The sequence below is a fragment of the Cheilinus undulatus genome, linkage group 13 (genome assembly GCF_018320785.1).
Source record: "Cheilinus undulatus linkage group 13, ASM1832078v1, whole genome shotgun sequence".
Taxonomy (NCBI): domain Eukaryota; kingdom Metazoa; phylum Chordata; class Actinopteri; order Labriformes; family Labridae; genus Cheilinus; species Cheilinus undulatus.
In genome coordinates, this window is record NC_054877.1 from 2,554,606 (window position 1) to 2,574,164 (window position 19,559).

The 19,559-nt window shown below is 41.7% G+C and overlaps 1 protein-coding gene across 2 annotated transcripts; it reads left to right on the forward strand.

Annotated features, from left to right (window-relative positions):
* Nucleotides 1-145: 145 nt before the first annotated feature.
* Nucleotides 146-16,624, forward strand: LOC121520090 (myosin-7). 2 transcript variants are annotated; one of them, XM_041803345.1, is made up of 37 exons: nucleotides 146-346; nucleotides 429-572; nucleotides 664-820; nucleotides 918-945; nucleotides 1,021-1,129; nucleotides 1,237-1,329; nucleotides 1,419-1,482; nucleotides 1,561-1,659; nucleotides 1,979-2,082; nucleotides 2,164-2,302; nucleotides 5,613-5,731; nucleotides 5,807-5,956; nucleotides 6,040-6,210; nucleotides 6,358-6,667; nucleotides 6,805-6,884; nucleotides 7,654-7,859; nucleotides 7,981-8,104; nucleotides 8,184-8,320; nucleotides 9,045-9,300; nucleotides 9,377-9,619; nucleotides 9,705-9,881; nucleotides 9,961-10,106; nucleotides 10,190-10,280; nucleotides 10,867-11,256; nucleotides 11,369-11,495; nucleotides 11,570-11,688; nucleotides 11,775-11,971; nucleotides 12,047-12,230; nucleotides 12,308-12,473; nucleotides 12,547-12,671; nucleotides 12,777-13,085; nucleotides 13,173-13,376; nucleotides 13,475-13,771; nucleotides 13,910-14,014; nucleotides 14,101-14,196; nucleotides 16,353-16,487; nucleotides 16,604-16,624. In XM_041803345.1, exons 1-37 carry the CDS (start codon nucleotides 146-148, stop codon nucleotides 16,622-16,624), a joined length of 5,823 nt encoding a protein of 1,940 aa, XP_041659279.1. The 2 variants fall into 2 exon arrangements, with proteins under 2 accessions (XP_041659279.1, XP_041659280.1); XM_041803346.1 differs by having other exon boundaries at nucleotides 6,811-6,884.
* The last annotated feature ends 2,935 nt before the right edge of the window (nucleotides 16,625-19,559 follow it).

Sequence of the window (19,559 nt, forward strand, 5' to 3'; positions counted from 1 at the left end):
TCATGTCTGTGTTTGATGAGCTTCTTTAAATCTGTTAGAGCTAAACTTTGGTGGGTGTGTTTTGTGAATGATAAATAAGTGGCACATCTGCTTGTTAAAACAATGTGTGGCTGTAAAAGATGTTTTATTCCTAAAAGGTTAAAGGATGGGTGACGCCGCCATGGCAGAGTTTGGGCCTGCTGCTCCTTATCTGAGAAAGTCAGACAAGGAGCGCCTGGAGGCCCAGACCCGGCCCTTCGACATGAAGAAGGAGTGCTTCGTTCCTGACCCTGAGGTGGAGTACGTCAAAGCTTCCATAACTAGTCGTGACGGAGACAAAGTCACCGCTAACACTGAGTTTGGAAAGGTAGGAACACGCACAGACTCCGGTCAGTAATGCTGAGGTAAACGCCGGGGGCTTGGTTGATAAAATCGTCTCTCTCCTCCAGACGGTCACAGTGAAGGAAAGTGACGTCCACCCTCAGAACCCGCCAAAGTTTGACAAAATTGAAGACATGGCGATGTTCACCTTCCTCCATGAGCCCGCCGTGCTGTTTAACCTCAAAGAGCGTTACGCAGCGTGGATGATCTACGTGAGACGGCTTTCAAATCTTCACCTTTACTCTGATAATCAGACCCCTCAGCATCTGAAGCCTCTCCTCTAAACATCTCTCTGTATGACAGACCTACTCCGGACTCTTCTGTGTGACTGTCAACCCCTACAAGTGGCTGCCGGTCTACAACCAGGAAGTGGTGGTGGCCTACAGAGGAAAGAAGAGGAGTGAAGCTCCTCCTCACATCTTCTCCATCTCTGATAACGCCTATCAGTACATGCTGTCAGGTAAACCGTCCACTTCAACCTTTAAGTGCTCCACATACTCAGCCATGATGTCACTTCACCTTTAATGCTGACAGTCTGAAAACTCTCTCACTGACAGACAGAGAAAACCAGTCAATCCTCATCACGTAAGTCTCACAGCCAATAAAGCCTCTTCAGCTGATCACAGGCTTTACCTTAAACTCTCTGTCTCTTTTACTCAGCGGAGAATCTGGTGCTGGAAAGACCGTCAACACCAAGCGTGTCATTCAGTACTTCGCCAGCATCGCCGCTGTCCCAGGAGGGAAGAAAGATCCAGCCGCTGAGAAGAAGGTAATGTTTTTTATTAGTATAGAACAACCACAAGATGAATTTCACTCCTGTCTTTGTAAAACTGTTTCTCAGACGCTTCAATCTGTGTCTTTATCTAACACAATCAGGGAACCCTGGAGGATCAAATCATCCAGGCTAACCCTGCTCTGGAGGCCTTTGGGAACGCCAAGACCATCAGGAACGACAACTCCTCCAGATTTGTAAGCGTGACACTGCATTGAGGCAGCGTAACTATCATTGGCTGAGTGTTGGTCCATGAGAACTGAGTCAACAGTTACTCTGTTTGTAGGGTAAATTCATCAGGATTCACTTTGACAACCGGGGGAAGCTGGCCTCTGCTGATATTGAGACTTGTAAGTGAAAACAATCCTCAGACGCATTTTCACAGTATTTGAATTTCTGTGTGAAAGTCATGACTGTTTCTTTGACAGACCTCCTGGAAAAGTCTCGTGTGACCTATCAGCTGAAAGCTGAGAGGGACTACCACATTTTCTACCAGATCTTATCTCAACAAAAACCTGAACTTCTGGGTAAGAGCCACCTGTACATGTAGTGGCATGACATCCATCCATCCGTTTTAGATACCACTTATCCCATCCTGGGTGGGGCTATCCCGACTGGCAGGATGGGACAGTCAATCACAGGGCTGACACAGAGCTAAACAACTGGGCACGCTCACACACACCTACAGCCAAACAACCTAAGGTTACAACATGTAAACTCCACACAGAAAAGCGAGGAGTGAACCAGAAGCCTTCTTGCTGTGAGGTAACAGCGCTAACCCCTGCGCCGCCGTGCAGCACTACTGAGATGCATTAATTAATTCTACTTATATAAATATGGTTTCAGAAATGTTACTCATCACCAACAACCCCTACGACTACGCCTTCATCTCCCAAGGAGAGACGACCGTGGCCTCCATCAATGATGCTGAGGAGCTGATGGCCACTGATGTGAGCTGGGGCTGTTTGTCACCATCGTTTGTACTCCTACAGGAGCCAGTATTCATTGTTTGGATTTTTAATTTCCCACAGGATGCATTTGATGTGCTGGGCTTCACTCAAGAAGAGAAGAACAGCATTTACAAGCTGACTGGTGCCATCATGCACTACGGGAACATGAAGTTCAAACAGAAGCAGCGAGAGGAGCAGGCAGAGGCTGACGGCACTGAAGGTGAATGTTCCTGTCTCATCTGATTGTCTTTGTAGCGTCTTAAAGCAAAAATCAAACTGATCTAAGCTCAGACTGACAGCGAAGTGCTGCTCTTTTCCCACTGACCCCCCCGTCCACGATCAGTAAACAAATAATAATTCATGCTTGTCATCAAAAAGAGGGAGTTTTCCTAGAAGTTAAAGAACAGTCCTGTGATGATTGATTTATGGGTCTTTAGGAAAGCAGACAATGAACACAATCATCTTCTTGGATTTGGCGATAATAACTAAAAGCTTCATTTGTGCCAGTAAATGATGATGACTCGTTAGTTGCTATGTAACCATAAGACTGTCTCTATCATAGGCTAACTGTTTCAAACATCTCAAGCATTTTATTTAGAATAAGAAGGGGAAGTAGTTTTTAAACTTCTGATAATAAGAGGCCCACACAAAGTAATCCTGCACTGGTGCATCCTGATTTCATCCCTATTCTCTCTTTTTCATTGGCTGTTGGAAACACAAGTTTACAGTCGTGCCAGTAATAGGGATGAGTATTAAAGTCCAGTACCGACATGGTACCAGTACCAGCACATCCAGTGCCTACTGGACTGAGTTACAACACAGATATTGGTACCTTGTTTTGATATCTTACCACCCAAATGAAAGGGAAACTGATGAGTTAAGTTACACTGGTTCCCTTTTCTTATCTCATGTTTGACCGGCATCTTATAAAGATATTTCTGTGAAGTAGTTACACGATCCGACAGCTTTTATTCTCCCCCAGCAGTATCGATTCAGGCACCGTATAGAAAGTAGGGCTGTAACGGTACGGAAAAATGTCGGTTCGGTACGTATCTCAGTTTTAAAGTCACGGTTTGGTATGTTTTCAGTAATTAAAGCGAATAAGTAACAAAATTTATATATTTTTTAAATTGTATTAAATTTTATTAAAATGAATAGGCCAAAAAAATTAAATCTGAATTATTAATAATTAGTGATGCACGATAACTATTTTTCTGAACCGATACCGATAACCGATAATTTCCTACTCCTGATGGCCGATAACCGATAATAACCCATGTGGTTTTTTTCAATTGTTGATTTAACAAAAGAAGTTTATGTGATGTGTTTATGCACATCTGGGGTAAGAAGGGGTTAATATGTAGTGAGCAAAGATATTCATAACTCATTTTAACTAATATCACTCATGTTTTTCGAAAAACAAAGAACCATTCTGACTTTATAACTGTTATTATAGTGAACTTTATTTAGTCAAACATTTGTGTACCAAGTACAGCAGACACAAACAACTGACAGACGGTTTTACCCCATAAAACCAAATGATAACAGGCTGTTATGCTTGACAAATGGAGATATTTGGGGGTCTGTTTTTTTTTGCTTAAGCCAGAATTAAAGCAAGCTGATGTTTGACATAAAGATTAAAAATATGCACTGACATAAGTCATATCAGAGATAGGTTAAGAATGTAAAGTCCACCGTGGTCTGTGGCTAAACTTCTGTTCCTAACGTGGATCAGACTGAATGAAACTATGAAAGCAGTGATGGATCAGGACACTGTCAGACTGATTTTGTTATAACGTTGCGGCTTTTGGCTCTGGCAAGCTTTCTGCAGTTTTCCATGCCTGCTAACGCCCGCGGCTGAGGCTAGTGGCTGCTGCCTCTTAGTTTTAACGTCGTTAGGATGATGACTCTTAAGTGACTTAGATCCTTCGAGGACTTCTTTCTACTCTTTGCGACCTTTGCAGGGCAAATTCTACACACACAGTCGTGTTATCCTCCCTGTAAATACTGAATAACGCCACCGTGTTGTTAGCATTTTAGCACAGCGGCTGCTACTTTCTCTTCTTCTTTGGTGCTTTAATAGCAGGTCGTGTACTGTGGCGCCACCTGCTGTTTCAGAATGTGCAGTCTCCTGAGAAAGAAAACAAACGCCAGCACTGCTGTGCTGACGGAAATAAATATGTTATCGGGGCTCGTCGTAATGATATCGGACTGATAAGAATGACGTAATAATTTCCTGTTATCGTGCACCCCTATTAAAAATGTTGCAACCTCTTTCCAAAAGGCCTTCAATTAATAGAAATATTAATAGATACATACATTCTTTAATTACTTGTTATTTTAATTGATTTATTGACATATTTATACCCATTCTTTAAACACTAAAATTTCCCAGCTAATTTGAACACATCATGATACAACTGTTAGCTTGTTAAGTATGCTTATTAGCGTCTATCCTGCTGATTTCAACACAGACTTCAGCACTGAATTATTTTTTTAACCAATGGGACCTACTACTAACCTGACACGCCAGATGGAAAAGGCAGAGGCTTTGAAAAAAACTCAGAGTGTGATTGGATGAGCGTTTTGTCTGTAACATCTTTACAGGCAAATCAGAGCAACAAAAATGTGATATAGCCGCAACGGAGGTGCGTGTGCGCAGCTACCGAGGAATATCATGAACCATGGTGACTGTAGACATGCAACTACTCGACTTTTAACAAAGAAATGTCATCAAGTTCTGATAAAACTGGCACTTCAGCAGCATCCACGCTAATGTCTCCCACCATAACGGCACCAGCCTCTTGTTGCTGCTTGTTTACGTCACAAAAGTACTGCTCCTCGTCGCTGATTGGTCCTGTCACTTTCTAACCGGGCCCAAACGGTTCAGACGGGAGCTTTGCCAGATGGATTCACCAGTGAGAAACAGGGAAACAGGCATATCCATCTGCCTTTAATCCCAGTAATGAACACCGAGTGTACTAATGATGCTTTTAGATTTTTAGTTATTTCCTAATAACAGAAGGAAACAGCTGTGAGATGCACATTTTGCACGTCTTCACGTGCTAGGCCTGTACTGCATCTTGTGTAATGAGGTTTTTAATAAGGTGGTAGTTATACAGTACACCACAGAAAAATGTTTTAAAAAAGGTAAGAGGACATAAAAACATGGATACCGCCTAATCCTTGTTGCATTGTTCCTTTGAATTGTCCTTCATGGAGATAATAAAGTCAGCCTTGTAGGATTTTTGCTGTTCTGATGAACAAAGTCGATAAAATCATGTTGTTAACTAAATAAGGAAAACTCAAGCTCTGCTTCTATCAGGTTACAAAGCCACCTACAAAGCTAAACACACTGACCAACCTGCTGCGATAATAAAAAAAACACAAAATATGAAAGGTACCAGCAGCTAAACCACGTGATCCCTAAAAGAACTCTGAAGAAAACAGAACTGCAGAGAGATTTCCACTGTCAGGTTAAAAGAACAGGGACTTGTGAATATGTGACGTGTATTTCTTCACCTTGTCAGATGCTGATAAAGTAGCCTACCTGATGGGCCTGAACTCTGCAGACCTCATCAAAGGTCTCTGCCACCCCAGAGTCAAAGTAGGAAATGAGTGGGTCACCAAGGGACAGAATGTCGCCCAGGTAATGACCTGAATAAAAAACTTACATGAGTTTTGATTGAACAAATACTACTGAAGATGTTGTTTTCTTTCCAAGGTGTATTATGCTGTCGGTGCGCTGTCTAAGTCGGTGTATGAGAAGATGTTTCTGTGGATGGTATTAAGAATTAACCAATCCCTGGACACCAAGCAGCCTCGCCAGTACTTCATTGGTGTACTGGACATCGCTGGATTTGAGATCTTCGATGTGAGTCTGGGTGGGGAGCCCCAAGATCATGGCAGTATTTTTACACTTGTGTTCATTTCTGGTTACTTTGGGTATTTTTACAGTTCAACACGTTTGAGCAGCTGTGCATCAACTTCACCAACGAGAAACTGCAACAGTTCTTCAACCACCACATGTTTGTGCTGGAGCAGGAGGAGTACAAGAAAGAGGGCATTGAATGGGAGTTCATTGACTTTGGTATGGACCTGCAGGCCTGCATTGACCTGATCGAGAAGGTGAGGCAGCTGAGAGTAATGTGTGCTTCATTTAAAGGCATTACTGTATGATTTTCTCTCAGGACCAGCATGCTCTCACTGAAAATGTTAGAAACTTTTTTTGCTAGAAATGAGAAAATCTGTCTCTCTTTCTTGTGTCATCATCAGCCCATGGGTATCATGTCTATCCTTGAAGAGGAGTGCATGTTCCCCAAAGCCTCTGATGCCACCTTTAAAGCGAAGCTCTACGACAACCATCTGGGGAAATCCAACAATTTTCAGAAGCCCAGAGTTGTCAAAGGGAAACCAGAGGCCCACTTCTCCCTGGTTCACTACGCTGGAACTGTTGACTACAACATCAACAACTGGCTGGTGAAGAACAAGGATCCTCTCAATGAGACTGTGGTCGGCCTTTTCCAGAAGTCCAACCTCAAGCTTTTAGCCATGCTTTTTGCTGGATATGCAGGAGCTGATTCTGGTAAGTTGTCAGTGAGACTCACATCTAAAGACACAAATCTGCATCGCCTCATTCACTGATAAACATGTTAGTTTGATTGATAATAAGCTTTAGACTGTTTCCTGTTGACTCTGTTATTTTGTTGTATTTGTCCTCAGCTCAAGAGTCTGGAGGAAAAGGAAAAGGTGGAGGCAAGAAGAAAGGTTCCTCATTCCAGACTGTATCAGCTTTACACAGGGTAGGACAAACAAGTCTTATTGATTCAGATCAGTGGTGTAAAGATACATTTTTGTATTTTGGTGAAATTGTTAAAGTCCGTTGAGCAGGGGCCTTACAAGCAGAGTTACAACTAAGAAGAAGTGAAAGATTGGGGCTCTGAGACTGATTTTTTCATCAGTAGATCTGCCTTTTGGCTGTTTCTGACCAGCCTTTGCAGTACTCAGATGCCTGCTGAATCAGCACTCTTCTTGGTATTAGCCTCCACGTTGGTCCTACCAGCGGCTAACGCCACTTCGTATTTGGTTAATCCTGTTGCAAAGATGACGACCCGTGTGACTTAACAGATCCGTTGTGTTTAAACTCAAGGACTTTTTTCCTCTCTTTGGAATCTTTTCTCTTAAAGTATGTTTCACAAGTACAGTCATGCTATCATCCTCTTTGTTAAAGCACTGAAAAACTCTTTAACAAGTAAAGACTACTAAAGACTGGTTGAGGCATGTTTGGTCTGCTCTGTAGTCTCCGTGCAGTAATGGCTATGTGCTTCTCCTCAACTACTGTGCAGTGAAGAACATACTGAAAATCTGCGAGGGTTTTACTTCAAAGAAAAGTCCTTAGTAAAGTCTGAGTAAAAAACGTGGCTGTTTGTGTTCAAACATGCAGCTAGCCCTGAAAATACCAGGAATGTACCTACATGATCAGGAATAATGCCTGGTTTACATTTCAGCATGTCTCTAACAGAGTAAATGCCAGTCAGGATTAAAACAGTGATATCTGTGGTGCACTTCTAGGAGAACCTGAACAAGCTGATGACCAACTTGAGGTCTACTCACCCTCACTTTGTGCGCTGCATCATCCCCAATGAGACCAAGACTCCCGGGGCGATGGAGAACCCTCTGGTGATGCACCAGCTGCGCTGTAACGGCGTGCTGGAGGGCATCAGGATCTGCAGGAAGGGCTTCCCAAACAGGATCCTCTACGGAGATTTCAAACAGAGGTTTGCAAGAGATGGTCAAAGATAAAGTTTTGAATTTACTAATGAAAACAGAAAAGTTGTCAACATTTAAGAAGGTCCATGGTTATGCATTAACATTTTATCTTTGGATCTTTTTCAAAAGATACCGAATCTTAAACCCCAACGCCATTCCTGAAGGGCAGTTCATTGACAACAAGAAGGCTGCTGAGAAACTGTTGGGGTCTCTTGATATCGACCACAACCAGTACAAACTGGGGCACACCAAGGTCAGTATCTCCAGCGTTGATAAAGAGTATTCATTATGCACAAGAATAAAAATTCACCATCAGTTCTACCCCCAAAAAGGTGTTCTTCAAAGCTGGACTGCTGGGTCAACTGGAGGAAATGCGAGATGACCGACTGGCATTGATCATCACAGGCATCCAAGCCAGGTCACGAGGTCTTCTGGCAAGAATTGAGTTCCAGAAGATTGTGGAGCGCAGGTACCTGCTACTAGAATGGCAAACTATGAAATTCAAGTAATGTCAAGGCAGTTGTTTGCATACAGTACTGTGCAGGAGTTTTTAGGCATGTTTGGGCCCAAATTTGAGGCTGAAGTAAGGCGTGTAATGGCGAGGGCCCCATCAGGCGGGAAAGAGGATTGACACAACCCAGGTCATGCTCTGGATGTCTTTGTACATTACCAAGGGCATGGGAAAATAATCTGATGAAAACAAAACGAAAACCACAGCTTTAGGGCGGAGTTATGGGTAGACGTGGCGCTTAAATATAACCTACGGTACTGTTAAGGAGGGTAGGAGGGTCGCCACAACCCCCTGGTTGTCGTGTGTATGTTCTAAGCACCTGAAAACTGTTGGTGGTTGCTGGGCGGATTACCAGGGGTGCAAAGGCCCGGACAAAAGAAATGCTGTTCGGCTCGACCTTGGCTGTTGAGCAACACACGTACATGTCAAATGTGTGGACACTGACTCTGGCCGCCCTCCCTCCTCTCTTCAGCCTGGGGTTGTGGAACATCAGGACCTGTGAGGAACTGTTAGTGCTCTACATGCTTAGAACTTCTGCACAGTACTGTACATCCTCTAAACAAGCATCAGTTACAGGAAACTGTTTTCAGGAGTGGACATTGACTCTATATAAAATAGTTTCGGTCAGTTGTTTTCCTTCCAAGAACAGGCCCTAAAGACAGCTCTAATCCACTGTCTGCAGGGATGCTTTACTGGTGATCCAGTGGAACATCCGTGCCTTCATGGGGGTCAAGAATTGGCCCTGGATGAAGATGTTTTTCAAGATCAAACCTCTGCTGAAGTCAGCGGAGACCGAGAAGGAGATGGCCAACATGAAGGAAGAGTTTGCCAAACTTAAAGAGGCTTTTGCAAAATCTGAGGCCCGCAAGAAGGAGCTTGAAGAAAAAATGGTCACTCTGCTCCAAGAGAAGAATGACCTGCAGCTCCAAGTCCAATCTGTACGTAAATCTGTCAGCATTTCCTTTAACATAAACATGGAACTTCTGTGTGATTCTGTGTCTCTTCATTCATCAGGAACAAGATAATCTTTGTGATGCAGAGGAAAGATGTGAAGGGCTGATCAAAAGCAAAATTCAGCTGGAAGCCAAAATCAAAGAGCTGACAGAAAGACTGGAGGATGAGGAGGAGATGAACGCTGAGCTTACAGCCAAGAAGAGGAAGCTGGAGGATGAGTGTTCAGAGTTAAAGAAGGACATCGATGACCTGGAGTTAACTCTGGCTAAAGTGGAGAAAGAGAAGCACGCCACTGAGAACAAGGTAACATAAACTTTCATTTACATGAAATCGCTTTGGGAGTTGTCAAGAATGTCCCAGCTGAAGTTACTGATCAAACTGTCCACAGGTTAAAAACCTGACTGAGGAGATGGCTGCTCTAGAGGAAATCATCGCTAAGTTAACAAAGGAGAAGAAAGCCTTACAGGAAGCTCATCAGCAAACCCTGGATGACCTGCAGAGTGAGGAAGACAAAGTCAACACTCTGACCAAGGCCAAGGTTAAACTGGAGCAGCAAGTGGACGACGTAAGGAAAGAAAACTTCAGTGGTGGGTTATTAAACAAATTATTATTAGACAAAGCCTTGACATTTTTGTACCCAACAGCTGGAGGGTTCCCTAGAACAAGAGAAGAAAGTGCGAATGGACCTTGAGAGAGCAAAGCGAAAGCTTGAGGGAGACCTAAAGTTGGCTCAAGAGACAGTTATGGACCTGGAAAATGACAAACAGCAACTGGAAGAGAGGCTGAAAAAGTGAGACTGCAAAAAATGAGAACATTATAAAGGGACGTATTAAACTTGTACAAGCTGACACATATCAACCTTTTTCTCCACAGGAAAGATTTTGAAATCAGCCAGCTCCTTGCAAAAATAGAGGACGAACAGGCAATAAGTGCACAGCTCCAAAAGAAGCTGAAGGAGTTGCAGGTAATAATTAAAATAGCTCATCTTGATTGATCTCAGACTAACATATTAAATTACTGCATAATTTCCTTCAATCTGGTCTATGAGAACCCCAAGGTTAAAGCACCTGATAGTCTGAGACAGCCTCCTGTCCAAGTACTAACCAAGCCTGACCCTGCTTAGTTTCTGAGACCAGAGGAGAGCATGCTCAGGGGGGTTTGACTGCAATATGTTGATACACTGTTGCTGCCAAAGGCTTTTATCAGGACAGTTAGGACATGTTTATCCTCCTGAACCCTGACCTGCTCCTCACCCCCTTAAAGAGTTTCCTTAGATACGTCAGGTGTGCCTAAGGTCTTAACACCTGTTCAGCTGCAGTACTACAGTGGATTGTTTATCTAAAAACAGTCCGAAACAACCATACTGAGACCCACCTTTACAGTGGTCTCAGTATGGTTGTTTGGTCTTCACCATGGTTCAGCCAAACTAAACTGGTTAGGGGTAAAAACACATGAAGACAGTTTCTTATCTAAGTGCATGGATATGACATTTCAAGGCTGAAACTTGGATCAACAAAATGAACACAGAGATTTCCATTTTCTCCATCTAGGCCCGCATCGAGGAGCTGGAGGAAGAGCTGGAGGCAGAGCGAGCTGCCCGAGCCAAGGTGGAGAAGCAGAGGTCAGACCTGGCCAGAGAGCTGGAGGAGATCAGTGAGCGTCTGGAGGAGGCCGGAGGAGCAACGGCTGCTCAGATTGAGATGAACAAGAAGAGGGAGGCAGAGTTCCTGAAACTCCGCAGAGACCTGGAAGAGGCCACTCTGCATCATGAAGCAACTACTGCCACCCTGAGGAAGAAGCAGGCTGACAGCGTAGCTGACCTTGGAGAACAGATCGACAACCTGCAGAGAGTCAAACAGAAGCTGGAGAAGGAGAAGAGCGAGCTCAGGCTGGAGCTGGATGACGTGGTCTCCAATATGGAACATCTAGTCAAGGCAAAGGTAGAACAAATTTATGTGTAAAGTTTCTGCATATTTGGCAAAATTGAAACCACATTTCTTACATAAAAGCCATTTCACATTTGTTGAAGTAATTTATTTACCTTTCTTACAGAACAACTTGGAAAAAATGTGCAGGTCTCTAGAAGATCAGATGAATGAATATAAAACAAAGTCAGAGGAGGGACAGCGTGTCATCAATGATTTCACCATGCAGAAAGCAAAGCTTCAAACTGAGAATGGTACGTCTCTGGATAAAATAACATTAAAATAACATCATGACAAAGTACTGAGATGATTCTGTATGAAAAATTAGGTGAACTCACCAGGCAGCTTGAGGAAAAGGATTCCTTGGTGTCTCAGCTCACCAGAGGAAAACAGTCCTATACTCAGCAGATTGAGGACCTTAAAAGACAGCTGGAGGAGGAAGTAAAGGTAGCAAACAACGGACATGGTCGCTCACCTGATTCAGTTTAAAAGGAGCTCTGTAAGAGAAACTGAGAGTCTGCTCTTCTTTTCAGGCCAAGAACGCCCTGGCCCACGCCGTGCAGTCTGCCCGTCATGACTGTGACCTGCTCAGAGAGCAGTTTGAAGAGGAGCAGGAGGCCAAGGGGGAGCTCCAGCGCAGCATGTCCAAGGCCAACTCTGAGGTGGCACAGTGGAGGACCAAGTATGAAACCGACGCCATCCAGAGGACGGAGGAACTGGAGGAGGCCAAGTGGGTAAAACACATGACTTCAGCAACTACAGAGTCTTAAACCATGAATCCTGAATCAGTTTTATCCAAATCCAGGAAGAAGCTGGCTCAGCGTCTGCAGGATGCTGAAGAGGCCGTTGAAGCAGTGAATGCTAAATGTTCCTCTCTGGAGAAGACCAAACACAGACTGCAGAATGAGATTGAAGATCTCATGGTGGACGTGGAGAGGTCCAATGCTGCTGCTGCCGCTCTGGACAAGAAGCAAAGGAACTTTGACAAGGTTCAGTTTTAAATTCATGTTTTCAGTTTCACTTTTCACTACATGAATGTCATGAGCCTCACACATACATATTCCAGGTCTTGGCAGAATGGAAACAGAAATATGAAGAGTCTCAAACAGAGCTGGAGAGCTCTCAGAAGGAAGCCAGGTCTCTGAGCACTGAGCTCTTCAAACTGAAGAACTCCTATGAAGAATCTCTGGAACATCTGGAGACCATGAAGAGAGAGAACAAGAACCTGCAGGGTAAGGGTCACCCTCCATCATCTCTTTTACAGAATCAGATCAGTCCTTTCATCTGCTGCATTCTGCTTCTCAGAGGAAATATCCGACCTCACTGAACAAATCGGTGAGGGTGGAAAGAATATTCACGAGCTCGAGAAGATCAGAAAACAACTGGAACAAGAGAAGTCTGAGATACAAACGGCCCTAGAAGAAGCCGAGGTAAGCTGAGTGCTCTACAGGTGGACCTCAGAAACTCAAACATACATCTGGACCTCTCTATGAAGACTTAACACCCTTTACTCTGAACCCTTCATGTCATGATAGGCCTCACTGGAACATGAGGAAGGGAAGATTCTCAGAGCCCAGCTAGAGTTCAACCAGATCAAGGCTGAGATCGAGCGCAAGTTAGCAGAAAAAGACGAAGAGATGGAGCAATCAAAGAGAAACCAACAGCGTATTGTGGACACTCTGCAGACCTCTCTGGAGGCTGAAACTCGCAGCAGGAATGAGGCCCTCCGTCTGAAGAAGAAGATGGAGGGAGACCTCAATGAGATGGAGATCCAGCTCAGCCAGGCCAACAGACAAGCTGCTGAGGCTCAGAAACAGCTCAAGGCTGTTCACGCACATCTGAAGGTATGAATTTTTATTCCAAAAGACCAATTATGAATGCACAATATGACCTGAAATAACAGTTATTGAACAATTATAACACTTAAACAGGATGCTCAGCTCCAGCTTGATGAGTCTCTGCGAGCAAATGATGATATGAAGGAAAACATCGCCATAGTAGAGAGGCGTAACAACCTGCTCCAGGCTGAACTGGAGGAGCTGAGAGCTGCTCTGGAGCAGACGGAGAGAACCCGCAAACTTGCAGAGCAAGAGCTGCTGGATGTTAGTGAGAGGGTGCAGCTACTGCACTCCCAGGTAATACACAATCACTGCAGTTGGCACTATTCTTTTTAACCTACAGTTCACAATGGAATTCTACAATTCAGTTTCTCCATCAATTTGTATTTAACCAGAATACCAGCCTGATAAACCAGAAGAAGAAGCTGGAGGCAGACACGGCCCAGCTCCAGACTGAGGTGGAGGATGCACTGCAGGAGTGCAGGAATGCTGAGGAGAAGGCCAAGAAGGCCATCACTGATGCTGCCATGATGGCAGAGGAGCTGAAGAAAGAACAGGACACCAGCGCCCACCTGGAGCGTATGAAGAAGAACATGGAGCAGACCATCAAAGACCTGCAGCACCGTCTGGATGAAGCTGAACAGATCGCCATGAAGGGAGGGAAGAAGCAGGTGCAGAAGCTGGAGGCCAGGGTGAGTCTCATTCAAATAATATCTAAAAACATCAATTAATCCTAAAAATATATAATATTCACTTCAGAGCAGTTTCATTTCTTCATTGTCAAAAAGCCCACACAAAGAAGAGTCAGTGTTTTTCTGTTCTTTTCTCAGATCAGAGAACTAGAGAGTGAGTTAGAGACTGAACAAAGAAAATCCATCGATTCTGTCAAAGGAATACGAAAATATGAGAGAAGGATCAAAGAGTTGACCTATCAGGTACATTTTTAATTTTTAAAACGGTTGTATTCATCTTTTCACTTTCATTTGAAAACGTTACTATTTCTGTATTTTTATTTTTTTAGACTGAAGAAGATCGTAAGAATCTGGCCCGTCTGCAAGATCTTGTAGACAAACTACAGCTGAAGGTCAAATCCTACAAGAAATCAGCAGAAGAAGCTGTAAGTAGACTCCATGTTTTATTAAACCCAAGAGAGATTCAACTTGTTGAATCCCCTAGAAAAAAAACCTTGGTATTTAAATTTGTGAATTATATAAAACTGAAACATTTTCTTTTCAGATGTTCCAGTTTTAGGTCAACAGAACATGAATGTCTGACATATCAGCCTGCTATAAAGCTACAGTGCTTAACAAATGTATCAGACCACCCTAACCCTAACTAAAGTCAGGTTTATGCCACAGCTGCCCTAAATTAACAGGGAATTACCAAAATCATTTTTGATGTTTCTGCAATGGTTAATACACCAATATGTAGAAGCTCTGTAACCCAAATGATATTTTTAATGCTAAAACAGAATTATTATTGTTATCCATGAATTTTCAAAATAACCTATTTACAAAAAAACTGAACAAATAGTAAAGCACATTAATATTTCTTGATGAATATGTCAAATTATAGTTATTTACTTGCATTCCTGAACAGAAAAATGAGTTTTAGTGGTTGAATGTTATGCTTGATTAATTTCTGACTTCTCAGAGAAGCCCAGTGAGCTGGCTCAAATTTGGGTGAACTCAGTTTGAAATTCCTCATTCCTGTTCAAAATGGTAAAACGTGGAGAGCTCAGTGAAAATGAAAGAGTTGGTGTGACATACCAAGTGACAGTGGATGAAGTACTTTTTATACTTTTTAGATGAAGCAGCCTAAAGTAGTTAGACCACAGAGATACCCTCATGCCTGTGGGAACACTGCCTCACCTTTATGCATCATTCAATGTAAATTCTACCTCATGTTAAATTGGCACGTTTACATTTATTAAATTGAAAATTAACATTATCTAACCAGTTTTTGTTTTTATGCTTTATGTTTATTTTCCTGTACATTTAGAGCAAAACTAACCTGAGTCAAATCCCTCGTTTGCATCAGTTTACTTGGTCAATAAGTCAAGTTTTGTACTGCAGGGAAAATTACTCAGAGTAAGTAAAAGTGCAACAGTAAACTTGAGTCAATAACAACAATACTAACAATGATAATAATAATAATCATAAATAGAATGTAGATTTGATCATTTTTTATATATTTAAAATGGATTACTCCCCTTTTTACTGCATTAACATGGTATTTAATGCATTATCTCGGTATTATTCCAGTTGATGAGCTCATGTTCATCATTATAACAATAAAATCAGTTATTTCCAGCAGTAAAAGTGACCTCAGGACTCTCCTAGTATCCAGTTAAATTACGTATAAACTGTCACAATGTCCCAATTCATTAATAGATTTTTAAATAACCTGAATCCTTATTTTATTAATTAGCCAGACTGAAGATGTCGTACAAGTACTCTAAAGTAAGGAGTTAAATGTTTGTTTTTTTATTGTTTCCTTTTAGATTAGGCTTTTTAAGTTACAAAAAAGACACACAACAATAAAACTAAAGCTCAGTTGATTAAAATCTAATTAAAATAAAATCTTTTTTTTTTTTTTTTTACAAGTGGCTACTCTTCACTCCTCGTTTCATTTATTCAGATGTGATCTGTGAATAAAGCTCCAGACCTAAAAGTACCGTAGTGTAAAATACTCTTTAATCACTTCAGGACATTTTACACCCCTCAGGCTTGGATGTCCATGTCAGTCAAACTAAGGGTATTTCATCCCTAATTTTATTCTCTTTTTGTTTTGTCAACACACAACACTGTAAAGCCTTTTTTTTAATTTTAGTTTCACTAAAATGTGTTTTTCTATTTTAGTTTAAGTTCTTTGGTTAATTTAAGTGAACTATAAGAACCTATGCAGATAAAACAGTGTGGTACAGCTGGACCATTACATCAACCAAATAACAGAGGTGGTAAAAGTACAAGACTATTGTTCTAAGTAAAACTAACTTTACTGTGGTTAAGATTTACTGAAGCAGCCTAGAAGTTAGAGAAGCTGGTCTATAAATGCATTCAAATAAAAGTATAGAGTAATTCATTTAAAGTTTACTTAAAGTACTGAGTGGTTACCATGACTACATGATGAGGTTGCACGGTTATATATCATCTTTCTTTAATGTGTAAATGTACTTAGTTACTGTGTAACCTGCCTCTTAATCTTTGATTATTTAATACAGAAAATAAAAAAATGTGCAGAACAACTGGTGAAATAGTTTCTACTCTACAGGAGGAGCAGTCCAACACAAATCTGACGAAGGTCCGTAAGCTTCAGCACGAGCTGGATGAGGCTGAAGAGCGAGCTGACATCGCCGAGTCTCAGGTCAACAAGCTCCGTGCCAAGAGTCGTGATGTGGGGTCAAAGGTCAGCCATGGATTTCAATCCTTTTCTGTAGGGATCCCTCCATGAGCATCTATGTTGAAGCAGACTGGGTGATGTTTTACACTAAAATGTGCTTTGTGTTCGTTTTCTTGTTTCAGAAAGGACATGACGAGGAATGAATGTCATGAATATCATTTCTGAGGCACCTGGAGTCTGAAGTGTCTCCCTAAGCATGCTGTTTCTGGAGTAGAATAAAGTCAAACTGCATCTCAAACAGGTCCTGGGTTTCTTTACCATCACAAAGGCTGTTTGAGCATTTCTTTATTTGAATTCATTGAACCACAAAAACCTCACTGAGATTAAGAATCTCATTTACAAATGTCCTGGCCAAGAAGGGCAGCAGCACGATCACAGAGTTCAGAGATAAAACGTTAAATATAAAAAACATCACAAACACGAACCAACCAGCTCCTGAGTCACAGAGCAGAAAGTCATCAGACAAAACATCTACAACCTGGTCCAGGGTCCTGCAGTACCTTAGAGAAGGTTTAAAGACCAGCTCCCTGAGACTGCAGCAGCAGCATTTCTGAAGCCTTTAACCAGAGACAGACTTTATTTCTGATTCAAAATCACAGTTAAAAATGCACTTATTCATCCTCAAGGACAAGAAAGCATCCTGTGGTTTAGAGATGAGGCTAGAGAGGAGCTGAGAGGTCAAAGGTTGGGTCGCTGATGTTTCTGTAAAGGTTTTAAGCCAGGTAAATCTCTGGGACAACAGGCCTCTGTAGTCTGCCTGCTAACAGATTCTACACACCTTCACCTATGTATTAACATTTTTAGCATCCCTTCTCATAACCAGTTTGGTGAAAATGACTATAAGAGAAAACAACGTAATGTTAAAAGAAAAAATGCTAGTCTGACATAAGACCTTCTCTTCTCCTCTTAGACTCAAACCCTCCACATGTCACCGTCTTCAGTCGTATTAGAAATGAATGAGTATTAACCAGGTTACATTAAATATTCTCCTCTAGTCTCAAACAAACGGGTACCCTGGGTCTACATCACTAACTAGGCCTCCTCCGACTACAGCAGAATGTTTGACTGCGTTTGCACCACTGGAAACCATAACAGATACAATCTAGAGGTAAAACCAGCTCAGGTCACATGTCAGTTTATCACACCTCTAATCATGAGAGGTTCGTCAAGTTTGACCGAGCAAGACTAAATAAACAATCATACAACTTTATTTTACTGTGCTATGATCTGACTCCTGTAAGAAAAGTCAGCATGTTATGTTTGCTTCCTGGCCAGTAGACTTCAGACCTGCTGTGAGGGTTTTTTTATTTCAAGCCTTTAAATTTCTGAAGACCCTGTCTGCCCCGTTTACCTCCATTCATTCTAAGGAACATTTTTACACAGAAACGGAGCAGGCCACTACTGTTCAAGCAGGTGTGAAAACTAAAATCACCACTAGAGGTCAGCAAAGTCCTGTATAGCCCAGTTAAGGTGCACCACAGAGAGTCAGTGTAATCGGTCATCTTGTGACTGAACAAGAAAATCAACCGAGACACAACTCATCAGAAAACACAACAAAACGCCACAGATTATCACTAATTGCAGGGGCATCATGCCCATTCAAACTGGTGGGGATCAGCCCCCTCATTAAAAAAACAAAAACAAACAAACAACAATAAAGGAAAAAAAACACGTATTTATTTTATCTCCAGTAATTATTTGAAAATTTTAAGTCTGTACAAAATGAATTAACATTAAATAATATTTTATTTTTGTCCTATTTCCCTTCAAATACCACATTTCACCCCCCACCCTCCCTGGAGTTGGTTTGATCCAAAAGTTCTGCTCACAGCAGCAGATACTCACAGACTAGCTATGCTATGATGCTAGTAGCATTTAGCATGTGTAGCTGAAGTTTCAGAGGAGCGAGCTTTACCTTTAAACGAGTAAGTATGAAATGTTGCTAGTTATGCACCTGATAAAGACATTTATTTTCCCTGAGTCAGCAGGTTTAACTCTCTTCCTCGCTGGCTTAAGTTGGTTGTAATTTAAGACGTAGCATCCTGTTTATTGATAAAGAGTTCAGAGTGAATCCTGAGGACAGTCAGAGGAATAGCAGGTAAATTTATCAACACTAAATCAGAGGAAAATGGTAGCTATCAGATAGTTTCTAGGGCTGAACGATTTCCAAAACTAATCTAATTGAAATATTTTTCCCCAAAATATTACCATTGTGATTTAATATGGGATTATTCTTGGGTTAATCTTATGCATTTTTCAAAAATTCAAGCAATAAATAATTCCATAACTAAGACCATGTGTGTTGAATACAATTAAATTATTTCAGAAGCAATAAATCCACAGCATGATGCCCCTGAGTGAGCGAAAGTCCAGAGATGAAGCTTTGTGGACAAAAATCAACCTTTCATACCCAGAAGTGCTCCACAGGAAGTTGTAAAAACAACAGCAACAGTACTGTGGCTGAACATTAAAAATCTATCTACTAACACAGAAGCCATCTGTTAAACATTTACTGCACATGTAAACATGTAAACTCTCTATAGATGGATCTGTCATAACTTATGAAATAATCTATATTCACAAAACAACACCAGATGCCATCTGGTGTAAAACAGCAATCCTGCTACGTTCTTACCTGTACGCTTGTGTCTCATGTCTTTGAGTTGTGGCCTCTGGTTTGCTAAAAAAAATCACAGGAAAAGTAAGATTTAACCATTTCATCATTACTACTGAGCTGTAGTGAAAAAATAACCATTTTTCTGCAGATGTCTCACACATTTCTTTAACTTTTGGTCTTTCTTAAGAACTAGCATGGTAAGCAGTACAAAATATAACCAAAATGACACTTTTTGCAGTAAAATATGACTAAAAATTGAACATTTTATAAATCAAAGCAAATTGTGCACATCACAGGAAGATCCTGAAATATAATGAAGTTGGAAACCCTACCTTTTAGCCCTGTTTTCTCTGAGATGGACTATGTTTTGGTCCACTTAAACAGAAAACCCGCTCAGCTATAGGACTGCAGCGAGCACAAACATCACAGTCTGAATGGAGACCAGGAGAAAAGGCAAGACA

Bases quoted from the DNA above. Each gene is read 5' to 3' on its own strand.
- LOC121520090 (XM_041803345.1), top strand. From the start codon at position 146: ATGGGTGACGCCGCCATGGCAGAGTTTGGGCCTGCTGCTCCTTATCTG. The intron at 12,672-12,776 runs GTAAGCTGAGTG...ATGTCATGATAG, and splicing joins CGGCCCTAGAAGAAGCCGAG to GCCTCACTGGAACATGAGGA. The intron at 14,015-14,100 runs GTACATTTTTAA...TTATTTTTTTAG, and splicing joins TCAAAGAGTTGACCTATCAG to ACTGAAGAAGATCGTAAGAA.